Below are 25480 nucleotides of genomic sequence, written 5' to 3'. Positions count from 1 at the left end.
GGTGACAGACGCAGGCTGGGTTGATAGGCCGGGTGAACACAGTGCTTCTGAGACGGAGGCGAGTCCTATAGCAAAACAGGTTGGAAGAGGCAGTGGTGGGGCCAGACGGAGAGGCAGGGCCAGAGCTGGTGCATCAGCGCCAAATGTTGCCCGTAGTCAAGCTCCCGTGGCGAGGGCTAGATTTTCAGAAGTCTGGAGGTTCTTTAAAGAAACACCAGATGACCGACGGACTGTGGTGTGCAACCTGTGCCACACCAGGATTAGCAGGGGTTCCACCACTACTAGCTTAACTACCACCAGTATGCGCAGGCATATGAATGCTAAACACAAAATAATCCACAAAATATATATGGCAAACTTTTATCATTTACCGATATTATTTCCGCGCTTCTTGTGCATCTGTTTACATTCCCCTCACCCGCCATAACCCAAACTTATAAGAACGCTACTACACTTGATCTTATACAAAAGGTTCTTAGAAGTGCTGTTTGGGGAGTAGCCTAGAGACAGGGGCTTGGATTGGCGAAAGCTCGCCTGGCAGCGGAGCGCCAGCTCCATCCCAAGATCCAACTAACATAGTTTTAACTGCAGTACCTTTAATCTACTACTAGTTCACTGCCTCCATACATGGTCCCCTTATCAAACGAGCTGTGTCAGGCAGAATTTTGGGTTGTTTTCATGGCTTCCACATAAAACTTGTTAACTTTGTCGCCACCCTGCTGTGTAATCCACAAAATATACTGCCAAACTTTTATCATTTACCGATATTATTTCAGCGCTTCTTGCGCATCTGTTTACATTCCCCTCACCCGCCATAACCCAAACTTATAAGAACGCTACTACACTTGATCTTATACAAAAGGTTCTTAGAAGTGCTGTTTGGGGAGTAGCCTAGAGACAGGGGCTTGGATTGGCGAAAGCTCGCCTGGCAGCGGAGCGCCAGCTCCATCTCAAGATCCAACTAACATAGTTTTAACTGCAGCACCTTTAATCTACTACTAGTTCACTGCCTCCATACATCGTCCCCTTATCAAACGAGCTGTGTCAGGCAGAATTTTCAGGTGTTTCACCAGATACATAGTGGAACTCGGCCCATCTGTCGCCGCCATGCTGGAGACCTGAAGTTGCAATCATAGCAGCGCAATATGGATGCCCCATACTGTCGCTCTTAATCATGGAAGTCGTCTCCATGGCTTCCTCCACATGTCGTCCCCTTATCAAAAGAGCTGTGTCAGGCTCATTTTTCGGGTGTTTCACCAGATACGTTATGGAACTTGGTCACTATGTCGACACCATGCTGTGTTATCGACTAAATATACCGTCAACCTTTTGTTCACATAGGAAATCATTTCAGCGCTTCTTGCTCACCTCCTTTGGTTCCTCTCTGCCACCCATTGGTTTGAAGCCTGAGTCCATTTGGGGTATGTTGCCAAGACACTCTCTAGTCTGCTGCCGCTGCCTCTGCATAGTCCCCTATAGTGTCAGGGTCAATTATTGCATGTTTTAGATGCTATCTAGCCTCATTCGGTCACTCTGTCATGGCCATGCTGTTGCCCATAATTTTGGCATAATGGTGCGATTAAGCAGCCTCAGAGGCATCCATGCATGCTGCCCCTGCTGTTTCCTGTCCATTTCCATGGTGTTTCCATCCTTTTCTGAGGTTCCCAGGTGTTTGGCCAAGCTTCCCTGTGCAGAGCCTTGGTCCCCTTGAAAAATGCTCGAGTCTCCCATTGACTTCAATGGGGCTCGTTATTCGAGACAAGCACTCGAGCATCGGGAAAAGTTCGTCTCGAATAACGAGTACCCGAGCATTTTAGTGCTCGCTCATCTCTAGTAGTGTTCTTATGAAGACTCCTATACACACACAATAATATTACCGGTGTATACTGTGAATCAGCATGACAGCAGGGGTTTTTTTGTGAAGTTTCTCCAGAACTTGAGGTGGGCAGTCAGTGCTTAACAAATATTTGCTGTGTTAGGTTACCGTACAATGTCCATGGTGAGGGGGTGGAAAGACCATATAAACTATTGACAAGACCACACACGAGTCACTTCTCAGCCCTTTCACGATGGGGCACTGGAGCTTCTGCGCCGGGTTTGTGATATTACAGATCCTGGGGGCATTGGAAGCAAAACTGTAAGTATAATTATTGTGTTTTACTGTATTATCGTTCATAGAAGGGTTTTCCAGGTTCATGAATGAATGTACAATTGGCCCCCGGGTGGTGTGAAGATAAAACAGATCTTGCACTTACCTCTGTTGGTCTACAGAGGGAATCGGTGACGTTGTGTCCAAAAATGGTGCTCCCCTGAAAGAGCCCTGAACGTACCTCTATGACTTGACGTCACTGTGGATCCTCTTTATGCCTCCAGAAAACAGCAGTGACGAGACTGGACCAAAGGCAAGAATGGAGTAAAGTATAAGTACTATCTTACTTTTCAACAAAAAAGTATGAACCTGGACAACTCTTTTAAAGCTACTAGAGAAACCTTTTTTTTTTTTTTTTTAAATTTTTTAAAAATTTTATTGGTTGTAAAGAAAGAAGTCGTACATACAGCAGTATATAATATGCAGTTTACATGTTTTCCATAAGCACTTGTTGGTTATTTGTTATGCTGGTTAGTAAATTAGAGCATGTATAATGATACTTCTTCAACTACCCAGAACTTTGGACTCACTTAGACCGGTTAGACTCCAGGAGTCCAGTACCTTAAGTTGTCCGACAATATTGTTTAAAAAGGAACAAACAAATAAAACTTAACTTATTGAGGAACAGTCCTTGTATTGACAATTAACTGTCTTGCCATATGACTTTATTATGGTAGTTAGAGTTAAGTTACTCTACATAGAGTCGAGAATTAGTCCATGAATTTTTTGTCTATGCTTGATATGTCTATCAACAGCAGAGCTTGATGGGGAGATAAGCTTATTGGTTTTTTGTAAATATGGGAGAGAATGTTAGAGATAGTGTTCCATAATGGTGATATGATAGGGCAATCCCATAAGATGTGAAGCAACGTTCCTCGATGTCCGCATCCCCTCCAGCATTCAGGAGAGGTTCCTGGGTAAATAACGCTTAGTTTGGAGGGCGTGAAATACCACCTTTGATGGGTTTTAATTATTGCCTCCTGGTGCGAGACACAGCGAAATGTAGAATGGATAATAGATATAGCCTTCTTCCATTGTGCTGATGTAAATGATTTTTTTAGATCTCTCTCCCATTTTGATATATATGTAGGTTTCTCTTGTTTTATATTTTCTTGCAGTTTTTTTTATAGAAGAAGGATATTCCTTGATGTTTTGAATTGGTTTTGTCAAGGTAGTTTAATAATTCTTGATCCATCTGGGGACCTTGTTGGTTTAAGTATGCTGCGGATTCTTAAGTATAGGTGAATGTCACCCTCCGATAAATTATATTTTGAGGATAGTTCTTGAAATGTTAGTATCTGTTTATTTCCCCATATATCTTGCAAGTTCCTGATACCTTTAGCCTTCCATGTTGCCAGATTTAGATTATTTGTGTTGAAGCTGAGGAATTCCATAGGGATCCTGCTAAGAGGAAAGGGGGTCCCTTTCGTTTTATGTTTGCCAAGAAGTACTTCCCATGCCTGATCTGCTGCCTTTAGTATTGTTGTTATTGGAGGGGTATTGGGTAGACCCCATATTCTATTGTATAGTCTAAATATCACTGGTGAGTCACCATTTAAGTGTTCTTCTTGCTGGTACCAATTTTTCGTTGCTGTTCCCCACCAATGGCTTGATTGGTCCAGAATTGCTGCGTAATAATAATTTTTTAGGTCTGGTAGACCCAATCCTCCAGTTGGTTTACTTTTCGTCATTATCCCTCGGGCTATTCTAGGTTTTTTGCCTGCCCATATGAATTTTGATATTTGTGAGTGGGCTTTTTTGAAGAAGCTATCAGGTACTGGGATGTTTAGGGTTCTAAATATAAAGAGGTACCTAGGCAGGACCATCATCTTGTAGGCCGCTATTCTACCACACCAGGATAAAATAGTTTTAGAGTATGCCTCTAAATCTTTTTCTATAGCTGTTAGTAATGGGTTATAGTTGTGTTGTATTAGTAGGTTAGTTGGGTATGTCAATTTGAAATTCCCTTATCTTGCCAATCTAGATCATATTTGGTTTTAAGTTGTCTCAATGTGGAGTGGGATATATTAATAGGAAGAGCTTGTGATTTTGAATTGTTGATTTTATAGTATGAGATTTTGCTAAATTCTTCTATGGTTTTTAAGGTTTCTGGTAGAGATTTTATTGGGTCCCTTAGTGTGAGTATTATATTATCTGCAAATAATGAGATGACATTATTAATTTGTCCCATTTGAATACCCTGTATTTGCTGATTTTTCCTAATGAGTTCGGCTAAGGGTTCAATCGATAGATTGAAGAATAATGGTGAAAGGGGACATCCCTGACGTGTGCCATTTGTCAACTTGAATGGTAGGGATAATATGCCATTTGTGAATACTTGTGCCACGGGATTTGAGTAAAGTGCTCTTATGGCCCTGTTTATTTCACCCTTTATGCCGAATTTATCTAGTACTGTAAAGGCGTAATCCCAGTTCACTCTGTCGAACGCCTTTTCGGCGTCGACAGTTAAAACTATGGCACTTGTCTTTTTGGATTTACAGAATTGGAGAATATTGATGATTCTTCTTGTATTATCGGGGACTTGCCTACCATGTGTGAAACCTGCTTGGTCCGGGTGGATTAATGTTGGGATAATTGGTTTCAGTCTATTTGCTAAAATTTTCGCGTATATTTTTATATCATAACTTAGGAGAGATATTGGTCTGTAATTGGCTGTTATGTCGGCGGGGTTGCCTGGTTTCGGCAGAGTAACTATTAGTGCTGATAGCATATCCCTTGGAAGTTCTCCTTTATCCATTGCCAGATTGAATAATCTGGTTAAGTGGGAGGTAAGTGAAGTTATACATTTTTTATAATATTCTCCTGGTAGTCCATCTGGTCCAGGTGTTTTAGCTGAGGGAAAGGATTTAATTGTTTTTGTTACTTCCTCTAGAGTTATTATTTTGTTTAGGGATTCGAGTTGTTCAGTTGAGATTTTTGGAAGCGAGATTTTTTGGAGAAAGGAATCAATCGCTTCTTTGGCTGGCACTGGGTTATTGGTGTTGTTTTTAATGTTATATAGTTTTTCATAATATGCTGCAAATGCTTCAGCTATACCTCTAGGTGACATAATTTTTTCTTTAGTGTGGGGATGTTGGATTAGAGGGATTTTAGATTTGAAGACTCTGTTTTAATTTATTGGCTAATACTGCTCCTGCTTTTTGATCTTGTGAGTAATATTTCGTCTTCGTTTTTTTTAGAGCGTAGGAGTAGTTATTAAGGTACAAGTTTCTTAGATGATCTCTTGCCTCATATAGTTTTTTGTATATGTCGTATTGGTGATTTCCTTTATGCTGTGCTTCTAATACTGCTATTTTATTTATTGTCTCTTTTATTTCTTTATTTCTTTGTATGTTAGCTTTAATACCTATCTTAATAAGTTCTCCCCTTATAAATCCTTTGTGTGTAATCCACACTGAAAAGAAATCTGTATTTTCTTTGGTATTGAATTCCATGAATTCTTTTGACGCTTTTTCTAGAAAATCTACGTGTTTGGTGTTAGAAAAGACCATAGTGTTAGCCCTCCACACAGTCATTTATGTTTGACAGTTGATCTGATATTGTTAGCGTAATTGGCGCATGATCAGACCAATGTATTGACCCTATAGAGGTGTTTTCTGTTCTGTCTAGTAGATCTTTGCTGATTAAAAACATATCAATTCTTGAGTATGTTTTATGCTTATTAGAGTAAAACGAGAAATCTTTTTCAGATGCGTGTTGTACTCTCCATACATCGAAGAGTTGGTTGCGCCATAACCAAGAGTTCAATATAAACTCTCTTTTGGGAGATTTAGTTGTAGTGTCGAGTTCGACTTGATTGATTGTATTGAAGTCCCCACAGAGGATTAATTCTCCTTGTTTATGCTTATTAATTTTTTTCAGTAGTTTCCTTAGAAACGTTCCCTGTCCTGTGTTGGGGGCATATAAGTTTACTAGTGTATATGGTAAGTTATTTATTTTACATACTATTATTATATATCGACTTTGTGGGTCAATAATTTGTTCCTGTATCGTCACCGCCAGTGATGACCGAAACCCTACTAATACTCCCCCTTTTTTTTGAGAATAAGTAGAAAATAGCAATGTGGGGAAGTTGGGGTTTGATATTTTGGGTGGTTTTATTGTACTTATGTGGGTTTCTTGTATACAGATGATGTCTGCTTTTTGTGTTTGAGTTTCCTTCCATAGGATTGATCTTTTGTATGGGCTATTAAGTCCTTTTACATTTAAAGATAATATTTTTATACCCATTTTATATGTAATGATGCATAGGTGTGATGCTGTCAAATCTTATTATGTGTATGAGAAATACCATTTTCTGCCTACTTTTTGTTTGCATTAGTGTCATTGGCAATATATCACAATCATTTATAATAAGTAATACATTTCCTGTAACATAAAATTTAGAACAAGTAACTAAAAATGTAAAAAACAAGTTTGTACTAATCTTATATCGTAGTACTTGCATGGGGTAAGTCCTCGTGGATACGTGACGGGGAAGACTTAATCAGTCCGTCTTACATCCCACGCTTGATTGGAATGCCTTGGGGTTAATGTTAGCCTGCAGATTGCCATTCTGGGTCCAGTCTTCTAGGCTCGCGCCCTTCTTTGTGTTGCGTTGTTTCATCGTACGGTATCTCCCACTTCTTCAAAATGGAGTATCCTTCTATAAGATTTTTTATTACTATTGTAGAATTTTGATGTCTTACTAGTATTTTGGTGGGGAAGCCCCATCTGTATTGGATGCTCTGTTTTCTTAATGCTGATGTTATTGGAGCTAGTTCACGTCTTGCTTGTAGCGTTGCTGCTGAGAGGTCTACATCAGGGGTCTCAAACTCGCAGCCCGCGGGCCAACTGCGGCCCGCGGGACAATATTTTGCGGCCCCCACCTGGAAAAGCACCACCCGCCGTGTATTCACGGCGGCGGTCGGTTGGCGCTGCATGGAGAGGGCTTACGGGCTGAGCCCTCTCCATAGCCGGTAAGTCTTTGCTGCATATTGCAGCAAAGGCTTACCGGTAACACTCGCGATCGGTGCTAGCACCGATCGCGGGTGCTTTCACAGCGATGGCTGCCGACAAAGCTGCCGGCAGCCTCAAAAGGATAGCGGTGCATGGGCGCCGCCATCTTACCTGGGATCGCCTCTCCCCCGGGGGCAGCGATCCGTCTCCATGGTAGCCTCGGGTCTTCCGAAGACCCGAGGCTATTTCGTTTTAACCCCTTCATTACAATGTGCTGATAGCACATTGTAATGAATGAGGAGGAAAATCCCCATATACTGCCATACTGTAGTATGGCAGTATATGATAGGATCGATCAGACAACCTAGGGTTAAAGTACCCTAGGGAGTCTGAAAAATAGTATAAATAAAAATAAAAAAAAGTTTTTAAAAAAAAAATTATAATAAAAAAACATTACATTTCAAATCACCCCCCTTTCCTTAGAAATGACATAAATATAAATAAACAGTAAAAATCATAAACACATCAGGTATCGACGCGTCCGAAAATGCCCGATCTATCAAAATATGATAACGTTTTTTACAATGCGTTTAACCCCGTTACGGAAAATAGCGCCCAAAGTCGAAAATGGCACTTTTTTGCCATTTTGAAAAATATAAAAAAATCTATAAAAAGTGATCAAAAGGTCGTACAGTCCTAAAAATGATATCATTGAACATATTATCAAATTTCGCAAAAAATGACACCACCCACAGCTCCGTACACCAAAGTATAAAAAAGTTATTAGCGCCAGAAGTTGGCAAAATCAAAAAAAATAATTTTTGTACAGGAGGTTTTAATTTTTGTAAATGTATGAAAACATTATAAAACCTATACAAATTTGGTATCCCCTTAATCGTACCGACCCAAAGAATAAAGTAGACCTGTCATTTGGGGAGCTCAGTGAAAGACGTAATATCCAAGCCCACAAGAAAATGGCGCAAATGCATTTTCATTGCATTTGGAATTTTTTTCCCGCTTCCGAGTACATGGCATGTAATATTTAATACCATCACTATGAAGTGCAATTTGTTACACAGAAAACAAGCCGTCACACAGCTCTTTACGTGTAAAAATAAAAAAGTTATAGATTTTTTGAAGGTGGGGAGTGAAAAATGGACATGAAAAAACAGGAAAGGGCCCGTAACCGGTTAATCCCCTTCCCTCCGGTACTTGAAGAAGATGAAGTCGCCGCTCTGAACGCACTTGGTGCAGGTCAGAGCGGCGACTTCATCTTCTTCGATGGGAGGGACACGGGGAGGCAAGTACCGGGGGGGAGGGGGGGATGGAGTGTCCCTGACTGGGCTCAGTGCGGTAGGAGCTTGGGACCCCTCGGTGCACAGGACGCATTCATAGAGAAAACACGTCTCCCCGCTCGGGGCTTTCCTTGCGCTGGGAGACGCCATGACATTTGAATCTGAATAATGATATTTTGTAAGCGCATTTTGTGTGGAAAACTTGATGCGGCCCAGCCTTACCCAGAATCTACCTCCAGCGGCCCCCAGGTAAATTGAGTTTGAGACCCCTGGTCTACATAAAGCTTGATAGCATTGTACGTGAAGGTAAGCTTTGTAAATTTCTGTATTTTGACATTAATTGCTCCTTGACATGGAAAAATGTGAACCTAGCTAAAACGTCTCTGGGTATAGAGTCTGGGAGAGAGCTAGGCTTTGGGATTCTGTGCGCACGATCAATGCTTAATTCATAATCCGCTAAGTTAGGCAGTAGTGATTTTGTGAGTTCTTGTACATAGTTACGTAACTGCATGTTTGTCACACTTTCTGGTATTCCCCTTAATTTTACGTTGTTTCTTCTATCTCTGTCTTCAGAGTCCACCAGTTTTGCTTGAATATTAGCGATTTTAACATCTATTTCGTTGTGTGAATCTACTATTTAATTATGCGCTTCCGTGAGCGATGCCATTTTTCCTTCCACATGAGATACTCTCTCTCCTAAGCTATTGACAGTGTATAGTAATGGAGAGATTAGTTTGGAGAGATTTTTTTGCAATGATAGTTTAAAAGCCTCCAACATAGCTTTTAGCTTTGACTCTGACACCGTTTTCTCTGATGCCTGAAATAATGTAAAGCTATCTGGAGTATTAGGTGTCTGGTGTGAAGCTTGTGAAGAGGGGCTTACCTCTAGGTTCACACTGAAGTCTTGTTTGCGCATCTTATATTTCACTGGGCTGATGCCTGGTGAGTTAGAGTCATTAACCTCTCTTTGTGAAAGAGCTGATGCCGAGTTTGAGCTCTCTGGCAGGTGCGGCTGCAGAGGAGACATGCTTCCTTCTCCCTCTGTGTGATCTAGAGATGACTCTGCGCTGGAGGAGTTCTCCTTATTCTTATGTCTACTTTTACTAGGTAAGCTGATTTCTATTGGGGATTTACCCGGTCTCGGGAGTTTAGAGGCAGAGTTTCTAGTTGTTTTCTCTGTCTCTGTGCATGTACTGTGGCGTGCTGTATTGTCTGCGTGCGTACCTGATTCGGCGCCATCTTTTTTTTCAGCGGGTCTGCTGGGAAGTAATGGCCGATAGATTTATTCGGCGGTTCTTTGTTGTTTCGCCGCTTTGCGGCTGTGCCTTAGTTGTTCCCCGGCATTGTGGAGCTGTTTGCGCTTCTTTCTTGCGATCTTGCCGCTGTAAATACGCTGTGTGGGGATTGAGATGGACGGAGCTCCCCTAACACGCGGCCATCTTCTTCAGCAGCCAAGCCACGCCCCCACTAGAGAAACCTTTGTAGCTGTAGAAAAAGGTTTATTTAGTAACCACATTGTTTATGCCAGAATTCCTAGCCCGCAGGCTGTTTAAGCCTGGGGGCGGCAGGACTGGCAGTGTTCCCCTCCCCTTTCCATTGTTTATTTCTTAATTAAACTCCCCCCCTTTTTGGTCCTGTCCCCTGCCCGGGTTTTTACGTGCAGCCAATCAAGTGGCCAGGAAGTGCGCCTGGCCACTTGATGGCGCTAGCCCTGGGCTATTTAGCCCCGAGCGCGGAGCTAGTCCAGCCTCTTTTGGACTTGCTCCGCGCTCAAGAGATTCCCACCTGCCCACCCTTAGATACTATTTTTTCGTTTTTTGTTAAGTATTTGCTAGGTGAAGTTTTTTTTTTTGTTACGTATATTGATTTACCAGTTTTGTTTTGTACCTTTTTGTGTTTTTAATGTGTTTTTCACTGTTGTTTGTTGGTAGTCACAGCTTGGCCTGTGAATAATTCTGGAAGGGTCTGGGTCTTCCCACAGGTCAGTTTAATTTGTAAATATTGTTAATTAATAAAGCTGTGGCCGACCTCCACTTTTTTCCCATCAGACAGCCTCATGTTTAGTTTTTTGTGCAGGGGACGGGTGGGGTTTATACCATTGGTTGGGTTTTATCGATACGGCCAGTCTTAAATGAAACAGTAGCCCAGGACTGCTCGGACATCATCCTATCAGCCACCACCAGTTGTTTACTTATAATTGGAGATGAGCGGATCGTAAACTTCGTGTTGGGGTTCAGGTGTACTGGACATATTTTAGGATTGGCTGCTGAACATCCAATACTGGCAAATTAACGTCCCTAGCAACTAGTCGTGGCTATTATTGGCCAGGGCTGTCCCAGTGGCCAGTCACGGCCACGGCTAGTAGCTAGGGGCGTAAATTTGCCAGTATTGGCCGTTTGACAATCTGGTAATATTTCCGGTTCGCGCAGAGCACACCCAAACCAAATGGGAAGTTCAGATCTGCTCATCTCTACTCATAATGATACACCTGGATTATAGAACATCAATGGAGTCAGGTGGGGACATGCCAGCAGGGGAGGATTAAGACTCCCAGTCTGGAATCACATTCTTCATATGGTAATTGAATTAAGCTTCTTGGAGAATGGAGGATGTGTCCCTTCTGTCTGCTTTTCAATCTGTGCTTTCAGGACCTTTTGGAGGACCTGGAATGACTTTAGTGTAAATGTGTATTGAGAGCATTAACAGATGTAGATGGATTTCATGGGTGAAGGTCCTACTGAATATAAAGTCTGGTGGGAGGTTTCAGTGGCCATAGGCCCCCTAGGAGGCTTGAACCCCAGACCACCTGTATTATAATCCACTGCTGCAGACTAGCGTAAATCTTCTCAGTCCCAGCGAATCTGCATGGGTCATTTTAATGACAGTTCAATCAGTTGAATCCCACAAATACATTGTCAGTCATAATACTAGTCCCATGAAGACCCCCATGCACATCATACTACTGTACTATTACTAACAGCCCACGGCAGGCTGAATGTTTTCTCTTTTTTTTCTGAAATGTCCAAAATCTTCAGCTGACCCGTCACTACTTAATAAATATTTACTCTGCTGGGTCGCTGTACAATGTCCATGGTGTGTGGGGGTGGAGAGGCCATACAAACTATTGTGAAGACCACACACGAGTCACTGCTCAGCCCTTTCACAATGGGGCACTGGAGCTTCTGTGTCAGGTTTGTCCTATTACAGATCCTTTAAGTCCAGCAGTCGTGTGTAACTGTCTTCTAGTCCATAGAATATCCTCATTGAGATTTGGGTGAGATATTTGGTGATTCGTAGATTCTGGCAATTTGCATGCACTAAGAAAACTAAAGACAATGCCTTGGGTGATATCTCTAGGAAATGTGATAAAGATAACCAAAGCCCTAATAAGCCTAATGCTCACTTGAGTGTAAGCCAAATATCCCAATAGGGGTGATAGGGAAATCCTCTGGTCCACAATGCCAGAAGCTTGTAGGCAGGAGACGTATTGTTAAAGGGGACCTGTCATCAGAAATTGCCCTAATAAACCTCTAGCAATATGTTGTCAACCAGCTTAACAGCTTCTAGAAGATGTTTCTTTCATGGCCTGGTGTGGTGGCATCATCCAGAAAACTTAACTTTCAAGTGACAGTGATTTTATGAAGTCAAGGAGGCGAAGAGTTAAACACTGAAGTAAAGCTTTTCCTGTCTTAGAACATCCCCATCACTCTAATTCATGGTCCTTTGTCCAGGGACATCATTGATCAAATCTCCTGAAGTCCGGCGCATGCAGTCAATCACATGGGAGTAGGTGTTCAGAGGCAGGAAGAGCTTGACTTCAGTGTTAAACTCTCCGCCTCCCTGACTTTATACATCTAACTTCAAAGTTAATTTTCTGTATGATGCCACCACATTGGGCCACGAAAAAAAAAACCAAGATCAAGAAGCTGTTAAACTGCTTGACAACATACTGGTAGTGGTTTATTGGGCCAATTTCTGATGACCGGTTTCCTTTAAGTTTCCACTAGCCAACAATCCGAGATCCAAAAAAACAAAGGCTCGTTGAACAGTATCAATAATAACATCCTACACGATTAGTTTATCAATTTTATATTTCACTTTTATTATGATTTGTAAATAAATGTACCATTTTATGTGGAGTTTAGTCCAAACTCTTGATGTAGAGACTCAGTTTATATGTAGATGATAGCACCACATTTATTGCCTAGTTTTTGGACACTATTATTAATTTTGATGCACTGATTTGCTTTGGACAAAAATTGCAACACACAATGAAAATAGAAGTCTAAAGGATCTGTTAAAATGTATATCGAATTCAATGGAATTTTTATTGGCTTCTATTGGTGAACCTCTTCCATTAGGATTCCATTACCACTGATTCAGTAAAACAGTAAATTGGAGGACTGGCGGGGGTTTTATACTAACTTCTAGGACAATTGGGGCAACATTGGTTCAGATGTTTTGAAAAATTTGGCGGAGCTTCTACGAATTTGACTCTCTAATTAAACTTGACTGGAATGTGACCATAAGACAAACTTTTTGTACGGTAAATGGCTGGTTTCCAAGCAGAAATCTCATCCACTAGGTTTTATTCTACTGAGGCTATTGCACAGTAAACTTATCCTTATTGTCTGTGGGCAAAGTTTGAACATTACAATTTGGATGTCAATAGACAAAGCTTCTTCAAAATTGGTGGGTCTTGAGTTGAGCTAAAATCCCACCAAAATCATTTTATGCTAAACAACAACAAATAAAAGGAAAAGTTAGTCTAAACAGTCTTAAAACCCCACCACTACCCCCATATTTATCATTCAGCATCGGACAATGTGATATATCTGGTATAGTTGGGGAAACTTGAGTACGATTGTTGGGGGTGACTCCCCAATCGTACACGGTAGGTCAGTCCAGAGGAAGAGAAGAATATAAAGCGCAAGAGACTAAAGTGAATTTTTTCTATAAAAACAGTAGTTGTTATCAAAGAATCACTCTCACCTTGCGTGTTTAAACTGAGGACATATCAAATCGTGAATAAATCCTTTCAGAGGGTCCTTTGATGGCGGTGGATGGAGATGCTGCTAGCCACGAGACACGAGTCCGTTCACCGAGAATGGGGGACTTGCAAGTGAGAGGAATCCACAGGAAGATGGTCAGGTATAGGTTGGCGCTGCATCGTTCAGTGAAGCAGTTCTTATCATATAAAAGTTGATCTTTTATTGGTAGGAACACAACGCATTTCGGCTCCGGACAGGAGCCTTCGTCAGGTGTAGTAAAAGGTATGTTACTATACCTGACGAAGGCTCCTGTCCGGAGCCGATGCGTTGTGTTCCTACCAATAAAAGATCAACTTTTATATGACAAGAACTGCTTCACTGAACGACGCAGCGCCAACCTATACAAGACCATCTTCCTGTGGATTCCTATATCTGGTATAGTATACTAGTAACTCTATCTAAAACCTTCTGCACACAAACGTGTGCAAAAACGGGATGCGGATCAGACTGGGCCAGCGCTGGGCCAACTTTTGCCATTTTTATCGAGGGTTATAGACTGTTCTTACACTGTTTCACAAGAATAACTTTGGGTCCTCCAACTTAGCAGACAACTGGGAAGCCTTTCTGTTTTTATCCCTCAAATCATATTTGTTATTTCTATACTCTACCTCTTGCCAGGCACTATGCCGTCATCTTTCCATCAGAGATACGTGCCCAGCACTCCGAAAAGATCTGCTTACAATTGGAGGGAACTGGAGGAGAGAGTAAAGTGATAATATCTCTAAACCTGAATGGTGATGACACCACACTTATAGAGAGGAACTTCCAGCAGGAGACCATATTCACCTGTCTTGATTTCCAGGTAACATAAAATATTTGGATGGGTACGATATGCCCACTGTACCTGCTAATTTGATTTAGATGATTATTTAGAAAGCATAAACTCATGTAAATTGATTTATAAAACTTTATTTCACATTACCTGGCTCTCTGCCAGTAGTGTATGGTGAGTCCCAGGGGGGGAGTAGCTGCAGCCTGTGTGTAGCTGTGTCTCAGTCTTCTCTCCTCCACACTCATCCAGTTCACTGCCCACTTCCTGCCATATGCATAGAGCAGGCATGGGAGGGAGGGGGATGGTGAGGAGGAGAGGAAGAATGAATGAGGGGACGTGGGCACACACAGGCTGCAGATGCCCCCTCCCCCGGGACTCACCACACACTGCTGGCAGGGAGCCAGGTAATGAGAGATAAAGTTTTATAAACTACTGAAATGATTCAGAATTCATAGGCTATTGAAACTTATCAACAGTTGAGAACAATATTAAGGATGGGGAGCACAGATTCATTCATAGTCAGAGATAACCAAGATAATTACAAATGTAACAAAGAGGCAGAGTCATAAATAAACCAAATTCCGGGAACAAAAGAAACAGTTATCAAGCAGTATTCTCCATTAATTCTCTGTCTGTGGAATATCCACTATATAAACTGCATAGGTAGGTCCACACTTATGGAAGTTTTAAGGGGGACAGTCACCTTGAACCCCACCTCAAGGGAAATCTTTGAGCTGTTTTTATGTATAGGTTTCAATTCTAAAGTGTCTATCTATGGATTAGACTTCATCTAATCGTATTAATTTCCTCTTGTGTAGGTTCCAATTCCGGAACAAAAGGAAACGGTTGGCACATTTATGGTCTCAATTGAAAATTCCGGGGAATCAATAAGTAACAGTAGTAAAGTTCTCATAAAGAAACCATTATCTAAGGTTCTAGTCCAGACTGACAAACCTGTGTACAAACCAGGACAAACCGGTAAGAAACATTAAAGGGATTTACCGTAATATGTGGGGCTTTTGGCATTAATGTCCTTTTGTCGTAGAAGAAGGATCGACCACTGGTTTGCATTTTTTCTCCTCCATTCACACAAAAGGTTTTTACCGCCCTCGTGACTATCCAAAGGAGGGTGCAATAAAGGCACAGGATAGGCGGGATCATCAGTCGTGACCGGTTTTATCAACATTTATGCCAAAAAAGTGAGAACAGGCTGTGATGAAAACATTGTGGGGGGCCTGAACATTGCCTCTATTTGGTTCCTCTTCTTGGAGCCATCAACCTTTGCCAGCCCTCCGAACTTTCATGCTAAATAGTGAAAGCTCACTACAAATGACTCCAGCCCCCTACAGAAGCTAATTGAGTCAAGGACTAATTTATGACAAGGCCTATAGTAGAATTTTGTTTGCATTCTTTTTTTTTTGTTGTTTATTTTCATTTAATATTTATATTCTTGGAAAATGTTCTTAATATTGAATACATATTATATTAATTTGTTATTATTTTTGTTGCAGTAAAATTCAGAATTCTGTCCCTTAATGAAGATTTGAAACCGGAAAATATTTTGGTAAGTCTGAAATAAAACTCATTGCAGGAACAAAGATTGATAAAAACAATCATTTGTATTTTGTTTTATATAAAAGGTTGGTATGATTGTATAGACCTTTACCATACCTCTATCCAAGTCTTGAAGAACATCTACTAACAGGATGAAGGATTGTAAACCCAGCACGCTGATATAATGGTGTGTGCCCCCCTCTGGAGGGATCTGCTCTTCTTTAAGCTTCTAATGACCTTATTTTTGAAAATATTTATGCAAATGAGTCTGAGGGGCTCTGGGCTCCATTAACACCTATGGATCCTGGAGCCCCTCGGACACATTTGCATAAATTTTAATGTCTTTTCTTGTAAAAAAAACAAAACAAAACAGGACATAAGAAGCTAAGAGAAGAGAGGGTCCCTCCAGAGGGGTCACACACGAGTGTGTCAGTGTGCTGGGTTTACAATCCTTCATCCTGGTGGTAGATGTTCTTAAATGTATTTAGTCTATGCAAAAAAAAATTGTTATTTCACATTACTGGGAAATTCTTACTAAAAATTATGCTTTTTTTTCCCTTTAGATTCCTGTGGTTGAAGTACAGGTAGGAAATATATGAAGAAAATTATTTGTTAAATATAATATAAGATATCAATATTGGGTACATACAGTATATCACATGCATAAAAATAATCTATATATAGGCAGTCCCCTACTTAAGAACACCCAACTTACAGACGACCCCTAGTTACAAACGGACTTCTGGATGTTGATAATTTACTGTACTTTATCCTTGGTCTACAATAATCAGATATAACAGTTATTACAGGTGTCTGTAATGAAGCTTTATTGATAATCCTGGTTCTTATGACAACACAACAATTTTAAAATCCAATTGTCACAGAGACCAAAAAAATTTTGGCTGGGGCTACAATTATAAAATATAAAGTTCTGACTTGCATACAAATTCAACTTAAGAACAACATACATTTTAAGAACATACATTTTGAACGTAACCCGGGGACTGCCTGTATATATATCCCTAGGTTCTTTTTTTGTGAATTTTTAGAGTGTTTTTGTTGATCTAATTTGAGGTTGTTCCTTTTAGGATCCGGGCAAAAACAGGATTAGTCAATGGCTAAATGTGAACCTCAATCAGGGCTTGGCTGAGCTCTTTTTCACTCTTTCCCCGGAGCCCACACTAGGGGAGTATTCCATTAAACTGAAAGACACATCTCATACCTTCAATGTGGAGGAATATGGTGAGGAACCCTCCGCATGTCCAATATCTAGCATAGGTTTCTTGTAAGGATCTCTAACCTGTATCTAACATGTCTTTCCAGTACTTCCAAAATTTGAGGTCAAAATCCAGTTCCCTAAACAAGTTATGTTCAACAGTGATCAGTTTCCAGTTGAAATATGTGGCAAGTAAGTCTAAGATATTTCTGAAAAAGCTTGGGATTTTGTTATGTTTAATTAATTGATCCCGTTATTAGTAGCCCTTTTACTATCAAGGAAGGGGTCTATTGAAAGTCCCAAAATCACCAACAAATATTGACCAATATGAATTTGCTAGAGGCAAACAGTCACCGCACCATAATGAAGCCGGGCAGCCACGCCCCAAAGGGTGGATCATGTACCGTTTTTGCCCCAATTTGGAGAGGGGAGGGATGAGGAGCCCTTAACCCTCCCATTTCCACCTGGCTAATGGGAATATACACGTTGGCATTTAAAAAGGGCCTTTCACCACCTTCATCAAGCTTGCATCTTTTAGTTGGCTTTGTCCACGATTCATGTATAGTTGGAATTCTCTCTCGTCCCAACTGGGTTCCTGGGTAATATTTTCCAATCTCTACTGTCAGATTGGCAGTGCCACTTTGTCTGCTTCAGCTCAGGACTACCCATTTCAAAGGAGTGAGCTTAAATAGAAAAGCTCCAAGATGCTTTCAGTAGTCAATATCCTAATTACACTCTTAACTGTTAGATTTATGGTCCCGGGCAGATTTACTTACCCGGTCCTGTCGCGATCCCGCGGTGCGTTGTCCGACGAGGAGTCGAGTCTTCCGCGATTCACTAAGCCCGTGCGCTCGAGTTCCTGCATCTGTCGCTTCTGTGCCAAGCTTCTTCTTCCCGGTGCATGTAAGGGAGTGTCTTGCGACACAATTCTTTTTTTAAATTCCGCTTTTTTTCCAAATCCGTCGGGTTGTCCTACGGCCATGCCCTCCGATTTCTGTCACATGCATGTTGGCGCCGATGGGCCACAATCCGATCTTGTGCGCCAAAATCCTGGGGCAATTCGGCGCAAAACAGAAATATTCTGGAAAACCAGACAAAATCGCGGTCCGTGGACCCTTTGAAAATGAATCATTTTGAACATGATTTGCATTGTGTCAAGCACTAATGTGAACATTCTTGTCTGAATTGATTTCCAACACACACATTTGTCTCCTGCTGACTTTGCTCTGGATTACAGATTGTTAACCTAGCTCTGATAAACAGATGCTTTCTCCAATCACGTTCCTCCCCGGCTAGTCTGGATGTCAGGAAACCAGGTGCAGAAGGCGCCAGATTCGTAAAGACCATGCAACACATTTCATGTGTTGCCCATAGCAGCCAGTTACAGCTCCCCTTTTAAAATATTAATGAACGATGGTAAAATAAAAAAGCCGAGATGTACTTGGTCGCCATGGGCAACAAAGAACATTCTTACTTTAGACAGCTTGATAAATTTGCCCCATAGTTTGCACAATTTTTGATAAATGTGGGCCAGTGTTTACCCCACTCAGCAAATATTGCAAACAAATAATTGAGTAAGAATTGGTGTGTTCAAATTATTCACAAAAATAAAATCTTAAATAAACAAAAGGCTGTGTATAACCCCAAAAATGGTCTATGTCTCTCAAAAAACCCAATTTATACAATTTCTTTCTTTCCATTCTTCTTTTAGGTACACATATGGGAAGCCAGTCCAAGGGGATTTTAAAGCTTCTATTTGTCGTGAAGCCCCTTCTTATTCCTGGAGATGGACCTTAAAACAATCCCCAATTTGTGCCAATTTCACTGGAAAGGTCTTATTTTTTTTAACTTTGTAATAGTGATCAAGTTAGTGAATAGGTGTTTTATTCTTTACACGTTTCTAAAATTATTGGGAGCCCATCCTCCCCCCCCCCCCCCATTTAGAACCTTCATCCCAGTGTGCCATGTAGCTATTATTATTAATTATGAGCAGACACATTCCTTCTTTGGCTTCCATACACATGGTCACTATCCATAGGATATAAATGTCTCGTATATATCCCATACCTGTAAGTGTAACTCCTATAGACGTGAACCATGCACAGTTATTTTCTCATTCTCAACATTTTTTTGTGGTCCACTAAGTTATATATTTGTGTAATTATCTGTATATTTTTTGTATATTATATATTTTTTATGTATATATTTTTTATTTCTTATTACTCTACATATAAAGCAAATATAATCACAGAGGAAGCCATTTTGTCTACCCATGGCTAGTACCAAGGATATTGCCTAATGGTAATTCTTGCATGCTACTGCACTCCTATCTGTATTTTAATGGCTCCTGATCCCCAGGTGTTTCTTTCCCACAGTTGGACAGATCTGGTTGTCATACCATTGAGGTCAAGTCGGAGGTCTTCAAACTAAGAGAATCTCTCATGACTAATGAATTGAAAGGTTCGGCTTCTATTATAGAGGAAGGCACTGGTAAGTCTGATTTATTTTTGACTGCTACATGAATCTTACTGATAATCTTAATGATATTTTACCTTTTCTGGAGCCACTGGTGGCAGTTGCCTGTTGGTCCTTGTGTTCAAAGAGGCTCAACACCAACATAAGGTGACACTGGTATTATAAATGGCACAGAGGTATTGGTCCCTTTTACAAAATTTGCATAGGTAACCTCTACCCTACAGTATTTTGCCAGGTAGCACCTGTCCACATTCAGTACAATGGGCACAAGGCCATCCATATGAATGTCTGTATTGTCCACCGCACCGTACCGTGCGTGGGACATATTTTCTTATGTATTCTAAAGTCTTTGCGAATGGACAAAAACATGCAACATATGTTTGTTCATCGCCTGCATACTGTATATACAGTAGGTTGACAACCTACACAAGGAGGCAACCTTGTGACATCATTTGGCAGCCCACCACTTCTTTTACAGCTACGGATCGTTTCGGTGCCATACATGCTCATACTGGGGGGAGGGAAGTGCTGTATTTACGGGCAAAATACAATTGTATATACAGAACAGACCAGAACAGAACACATACATTTGTGTGCTTGAGGCACAAGATTGTAATATTTTCAGAGAATTGCCATCTCTTCTGTGTTTCATATAATCTTTCCATCCAACTGGATTTCCAAAAATACCTTATAGGATGTTTTTTGCCTTTACGCAGGGGTGAAGTTATCAGCATCTGGCCAAACAACCATAACAAAAGTTGTCAATAAAGTTTCCTTTGTTAATGCTGACGGTAACTACAAGGCTGGCATCCCTTACCGTGGATTGGTAAGTCGCCACCCCCTTTACCATGTACTGAAGGTCAAATACATTTTTTATCTATTCATTTTGTCTTTTTTCAGATTAAAGTGAAGGATGCTGAAGGTGCTCCTCAACCAAACACTATAGTCTATCTGAAATGTTCTTATAGCTCAATATGCGAGACCTTAGTAACTGACGAGAATGGACAAGCATCTTTTTCTTTGAATACAACTGACTGGAAAGACACCATGACATTGAGGGTAAGAGGGTGAGATGTTCCACCTATTAAATATGAAAAAACATAATTATAAGTAAGACACTAAATAGAATCTTGGATTCTTCCAGTAGAAGACCTTGACATGGAAATATTTTTTTTTAAGGCGCAAACAAACTTGACCCTTCTGCCATACAAACATGGCAAATATCGTCCCAAATATGGTCAAGCCTCCCAACGCATTCTCCCCTTCTACTCGCGAAGCAAGAGCTTTTTGAAACTCAATTCTCTGGACAACGTTCTCCCATGTGAGGGCCATCAAGATGTCCATGTAGAATACATCATTGGTCGATCTGAGCTGAAAGAGGTCCAGAAATTATCCCTACATTATCTGGTAAGACATGTCAGACAGACCCCATAACAATTGCACTTTAGATTTTTTGTAAAAAAAAAAAAAGGACTAAATAATCTTCTCAATGGTTTTGAGTTGGAAAGTCTAGGCCAGTGATGGCAAACCTTTTAGACGCCCAGTGCCCAAACTACAACCAAAACCCACATATTTTTGGCAAAGTGCCGATGCAACAATTTAAGCAGTAACTTCTTACTCTCATTGTAGCTTCCTTCTAGGGTCCTGGGCTGCCTGGGACTGCAAGAGGCCTTGAGTCCTGTCTGGCGAACTCTGCCCTGGGGTGATGGCAAGGGGGCCCATAGAGAGGGCGCTGAGTGCCACCTCTGGCACCCGTGCCATAGGTTCGCCACCAATGGTCTAGGCTGTTACATAGTTCCCAAATAATATAAAATGTATTCCAAATTAATACCACTAAGGTTACATTCACACAGCGACGGGGAGAGGAGGAGTGGATGAGTGTCGCTCACCCCCGCCCCTTTCCATAGGGATATATGGCCTCGGCGCCATATTACGGGAGAAAGATTGGACATGTCCTATCTTTCTCCTGGCAATGGGAGGGTACGGTGCCGCACGTGTGTAGCACCAAACCGCTCCGGTAGGTGAGCCCATTGCCGTGTATTGGGGGAGGTATATACGCCATATATATGTCGGCCGTATATACGTCCCCGATACATTCATGTGAATATAGCCTAACATTGCTAAATAATTATGGATGATTGTGGGGTGGTTGTAAGATTTCCAGAGTAATGAATATTTTGGGAAACTGTTTTTGCAACCCCTAAAAAAACAACCCAAAGATAAGTATTGTGAAATTTTAAGGAAGGACTTTTAAAAAACGAGTAGTGAAGGCCATGACTTTCAGATACTGAATAATTCAACATCTTTCTATGACCATTATTTTTTTTACAGTTGGTTTCAAAAGTTTCTATTAAGAACTCAGGGACGGTGGAAATTGAGACTGGAAATACAGGTGAAGGTAATTGTCCACTGAAAATGGCTAAAATGTTTGCCTATTTTTTAGTATGGTAAATTGATTTCTTCGTAAACCCTACAGTAAGTCTGATTATTCGAATTATTATAATGACATCGGGATAAAATATGGATACAAAATAATAATAATAATCCACCAAAATATGCCACCTCCTTCCTGAACCTCCCATAATCATGTAGCACCATATAATATACAGAAATATATGATAAAGGCAAAATTGTGGCTCCCTTTACGCACTCCCTTTGGCATAAGAATTATCTCATTTCCACAGTTAAAGAAGTTCTGAAGTGGGAAACCAGAATATTTCGTATTCCAAATTTTTTTCTTCATTTTTTTTGCAGATATTCAAGGAAAAGTCACCCTGAACTTCCCGTTGAGTGCAGGCACTTCTAAGATTCTTCATGCACTTGTTTACATCTTCCTCCCTAATGGAGAAATATTAGCGGATGCTGCGAAATTCAATGTCGTCAAATGTTTCAAGAATAAAGTAAGGTTTTTAGCTTCTATATTGTAGCAGAAATTATAGATAAGTATAATATAAAAAATATGAGAAGGGCGTAGGCGATGGCCAACGTTTCACGATGGGAAACTGTCACTAGTAGAGATGAGTGGACCTGAACTTCCGGTTCAGGTTTGGGGTTCGGATGCGCCCTACGCGACCCCGAATGTTTCCCAGATTCCCTGCCGAACAGTCAAACGGGCATATTAACTCCCATAACAACTAGCCATGGCTTTGATAATCCATGGGTGTTTCCTTGGCCAATTACAACCATGGCTAGTAGCGAACGGCATGTCAGCTCATCTCTAGTCTCCATGGTTGGTCTATTGTAACATACAGAGACCCACTGAACATTTCTTTTGGTAAAGGGTCCCAACAAAGTTTTTGTTCATGGTTTTACAACTATAAATAATTTCAGATTTTATTGGTCAATGAGGGATTATCTGGACATCGAAACACAACAATATTACTGTCTTGTAAACCGGAATAGGAAGGTTTATAAAAAGTTATAAGCTATATACATACATGAATACAAAATGACATGTCGTGCCACAGTGTTGAAAGTACCAGTAAGTATGGACTGGAACGGCGCCGGGGGATGGTAGAAATTGTTTATAAGGCTGTGTAACAGTCCTACAGACTATTAGCAATAAAAAATTAAGGTAATGCCTCCAACTATTACATCTTTACAGGTTAGGGAGGGGTCAATGAGCAAGGTGGTAATATTTTATCACAACGTCTTGCTTTGAAAGTAGGAAGCCTCAGGTTCTGAAATCATTTACTATAATATTTACGTCTAATTAAAATGGACCTACCCATGCAGCTAAACGGACTGTTTTTCCATTATTAAAAATCTACTTTGTTCTAGGTATCGACCAAGTTTTCCCCAGATGAGGTTCTTCCGGGGTCAGACGTGTCTCTCCAGGTTGAGGCTTCTCCTGGATCTCTCTGTGGTCTGCGGGTAGTGGATCAGAGCGTGGTACTGATGAAACCAGAGAAAGAGCTGACTGCTGACAAGGTAAGTAATAATGTCACTTATAGGACAGGTTATTGTTTCTGAGCAATTTCATATTTTTGCTCATATAAATAATGTATCACGCCCTCTTAATTTAAGCACATTTGTCACCTGAATATGTCAATCTAAGTCATTGATGTATATTGAAGGAGTTATCTTGGATATTTTTTAAAGTGTCTCCTTAAAATGGAGATTTATAGGCGTAATGTAACAAAACAATTGACTCATGAATAACAGATTCACATGTTTTGCCCAATCAGTCTTGTCCTGCTGTATTTTTTCCCCTTACTATTAGCCAGTTAGCACATTTGGGTAATTTGGGGCATGACCGAACAAAAACCCGACGGATTCGGAAAAACCGCCGCATTTAAAAAAACTGCATTCCGACGGGCCTTGGAGGAACTACCTTAGTGAATCCCGGCCGGACACTAATCCACCGCAGAGAACGCGCCGCTGGATCGCGAATGGACCGGGTAAGTATATCTGCCCCAATAAGTGCAAACCAGGATAACCAGATGCACCCAAAAAGTCACTAAAATAAAACCAAAAACAATATTTCAGACTGAGATAAAACTGCCCCATTATGTTATAATAGAAGAGCAGAACTGAATATTTAGGTGACACATTAAAGCAGATTTACTTACCCGGACCTGTCGCGATCCCCGAGATGCGTTGTCCGATGAGAATGAAGTCCGGCGTGATTCACTAAGATCATGGGGCAGATTTACTTACCTGGTCCATTCGCTATCCAGCAGCGTGGATTCGGGTCCTGCCGGGATTCACTAAGGCAGCTCCTCCGACGTCCACCAGGTGGCGCTGCTGCACTGAAGTTCCCCGAGGCCCCCCCGGAATGCACTGATCTTCACCAAGCCGGACCGAGTGAAGTCCCGCAACACTTTTTTTTAAAAAATGCGGGGTTTTTTCCGAATCCGTCAGGTTTTCGTTCAGCTACGCCCCCCCGATTTCCGTTGCGTACATGCCAGCACCGATGCGCCACAATCCGATCACGTGCACCAAAATCCCAGGGCAATTCAGGGAAAATCGGCGCAAATCGGAAATATTCGGGAAACACGTTGGGAAAACGCGAATCGGGCCCTTAGTAAATGACCCCCCATGTGTCGCTTCCCCGCTGAGTTCACCTTCTTCTTCCCAGTGAGTGCATTGTCTTGCGACACAATTTGAATTTTAAATCCCGCGCTTAGTCCGAATCAGTCGGGTTGTCCGACGGCCACGCCCCTGATTTGTGTCGCATTAAAGTCGGCACAATTGTGCCAAAATCCGAACACTTGCGCCAACAACCCCTGTTATATGCGGCGCAAATAGGAAATAGTCGGAAACATTAAAGGGATTTTCCCACCAAACATATATATATAATATATACTGTATAGTAGCAGAGAGTATTGCATGGAAAGTAAACAAACATTTTGGGGCTCATTTACTAAGGGCTTTGCTCTGCACTATAGTCAGACTGTCCATCCTCTTCTAGGCTAAAACGGCTTGCACAGGTATTTAAGAAGTGTCTGCGCTACGATTGTGTGCGCGGTCAGGCTCGGACTGGCCCACAGCTGAACAGGCGGATCCACTGGTGGGCCCCTGAGTTAGGTGGGCCCCATGGTCCTGCATAAGTAGTGCAGGACAAGGCGCCCTCTCTGTAATTTATACATATATTTAGCATAGAGCAACCATCCTATGTATTTATATGATCTATGATCGTGGAGAATCGCCGCCCGCAGCATTATAGACGGACAATGCGCTTTCTGTGAACTCAAGTGACCGGGTAAATAAATCTGCCCCAATGTGTTCATCTCATAAGTTGCTATTCGAGATGTTATTCATGTTCACATACCGGGATACTTCCCATTTACCTTCCATTGTTACCAGGTGTTTGACCTCTTCCCTTTCTATACATCTGAGTCGTATGATTATCGTATCCAAGAACGTGAAGATTCCTGTGAATTGGACCGCTATCCACGACATTCTTCCCTTCGAAGGCCATACATGCCATGGTTCAATAGAGACGAACATGTGGATGTGTACAGCTTATTTGCGGTAAAATACATGATCAAATTAATAAAACATTGC

At 41.3% G+C, this 25480-nt stretch overlaps 1 protein-coding gene across 2 annotated transcripts in view; it reads left to right on the top strand.

Annotated features, from left to right (window-relative positions):
• The first annotated feature begins 1986 nt into the window (after positions 1 to 1986).
• Positions 1987 to 25480, top strand: part of LOC140105592 (alpha-2-macroglobulin-like) — a 52058-nt gene continuing 28564 nt past the window's right edge. The window contains exons 1-16 of one of the 2 annotated variants that reach the window (XM_072129579.1): positions 1987 to 2137; positions 14073 to 14256; positions 15045 to 15204; positions 15738 to 15790; positions 16344 to 16364; positions 16869 to 17022; positions 17104 to 17188; positions 18708 to 18828; positions 19372 to 19486; positions 20188 to 20297; positions 20372 to 20530; positions 20651 to 20878; positions 21803 to 21869; positions 22226 to 22371; positions 23252 to 23401; positions 25280 to 25447. In XM_072129579.1, the coding sequence (XP_071985680.1) occupies positions 2070 to 2137; positions 14073 to 14256; positions 15045 to 15204; positions 15738 to 15790; positions 16344 to 16364; positions 16869 to 17022; positions 17104 to 17188; positions 18708 to 18828; positions 19372 to 19486; positions 20188 to 20297; positions 20372 to 20530; positions 20651 to 20878; positions 21803 to 21869; positions 22226 to 22371; positions 23252 to 23401; positions 25280 to 25447 (1989 nt within the window). In that variant the 5' untranslated portion in view covers positions 1987 to 2069. Of the gene's footprint in view, positions 2138 to 9478; positions 9511 to 14072; positions 14257 to 15044; positions 15205 to 15737; positions 15791 to 16343; positions 16365 to 16868; positions 17023 to 17103; positions 17189 to 18707; positions 18829 to 19371; positions 19487 to 20187; positions 20298 to 20371; positions 20531 to 20650; positions 20879 to 21802; positions 21870 to 22225; positions 22372 to 23251; positions 23402 to 25279; positions 25448 to 25480 lie in introns of those variants that run through there. The other variant, XM_072129580.1, reaches the window with a different exon arrangement.

The sequence above is a fragment of the Engystomops pustulosus genome, chromosome 11 (assembly GCF_040894005.1).
Source record: "Engystomops pustulosus chromosome 11, aEngPut4.maternal, whole genome shotgun sequence".
NCBI classification, from domain to species: Eukaryota; Metazoa; Chordata; class Amphibia; order Anura; family Leptodactylidae; genus Engystomops; species Engystomops pustulosus.
Note: the sequence above shows the minus strand (reverse complement) of the source record. Positions and strands in the feature narration are given on the sequence as shown.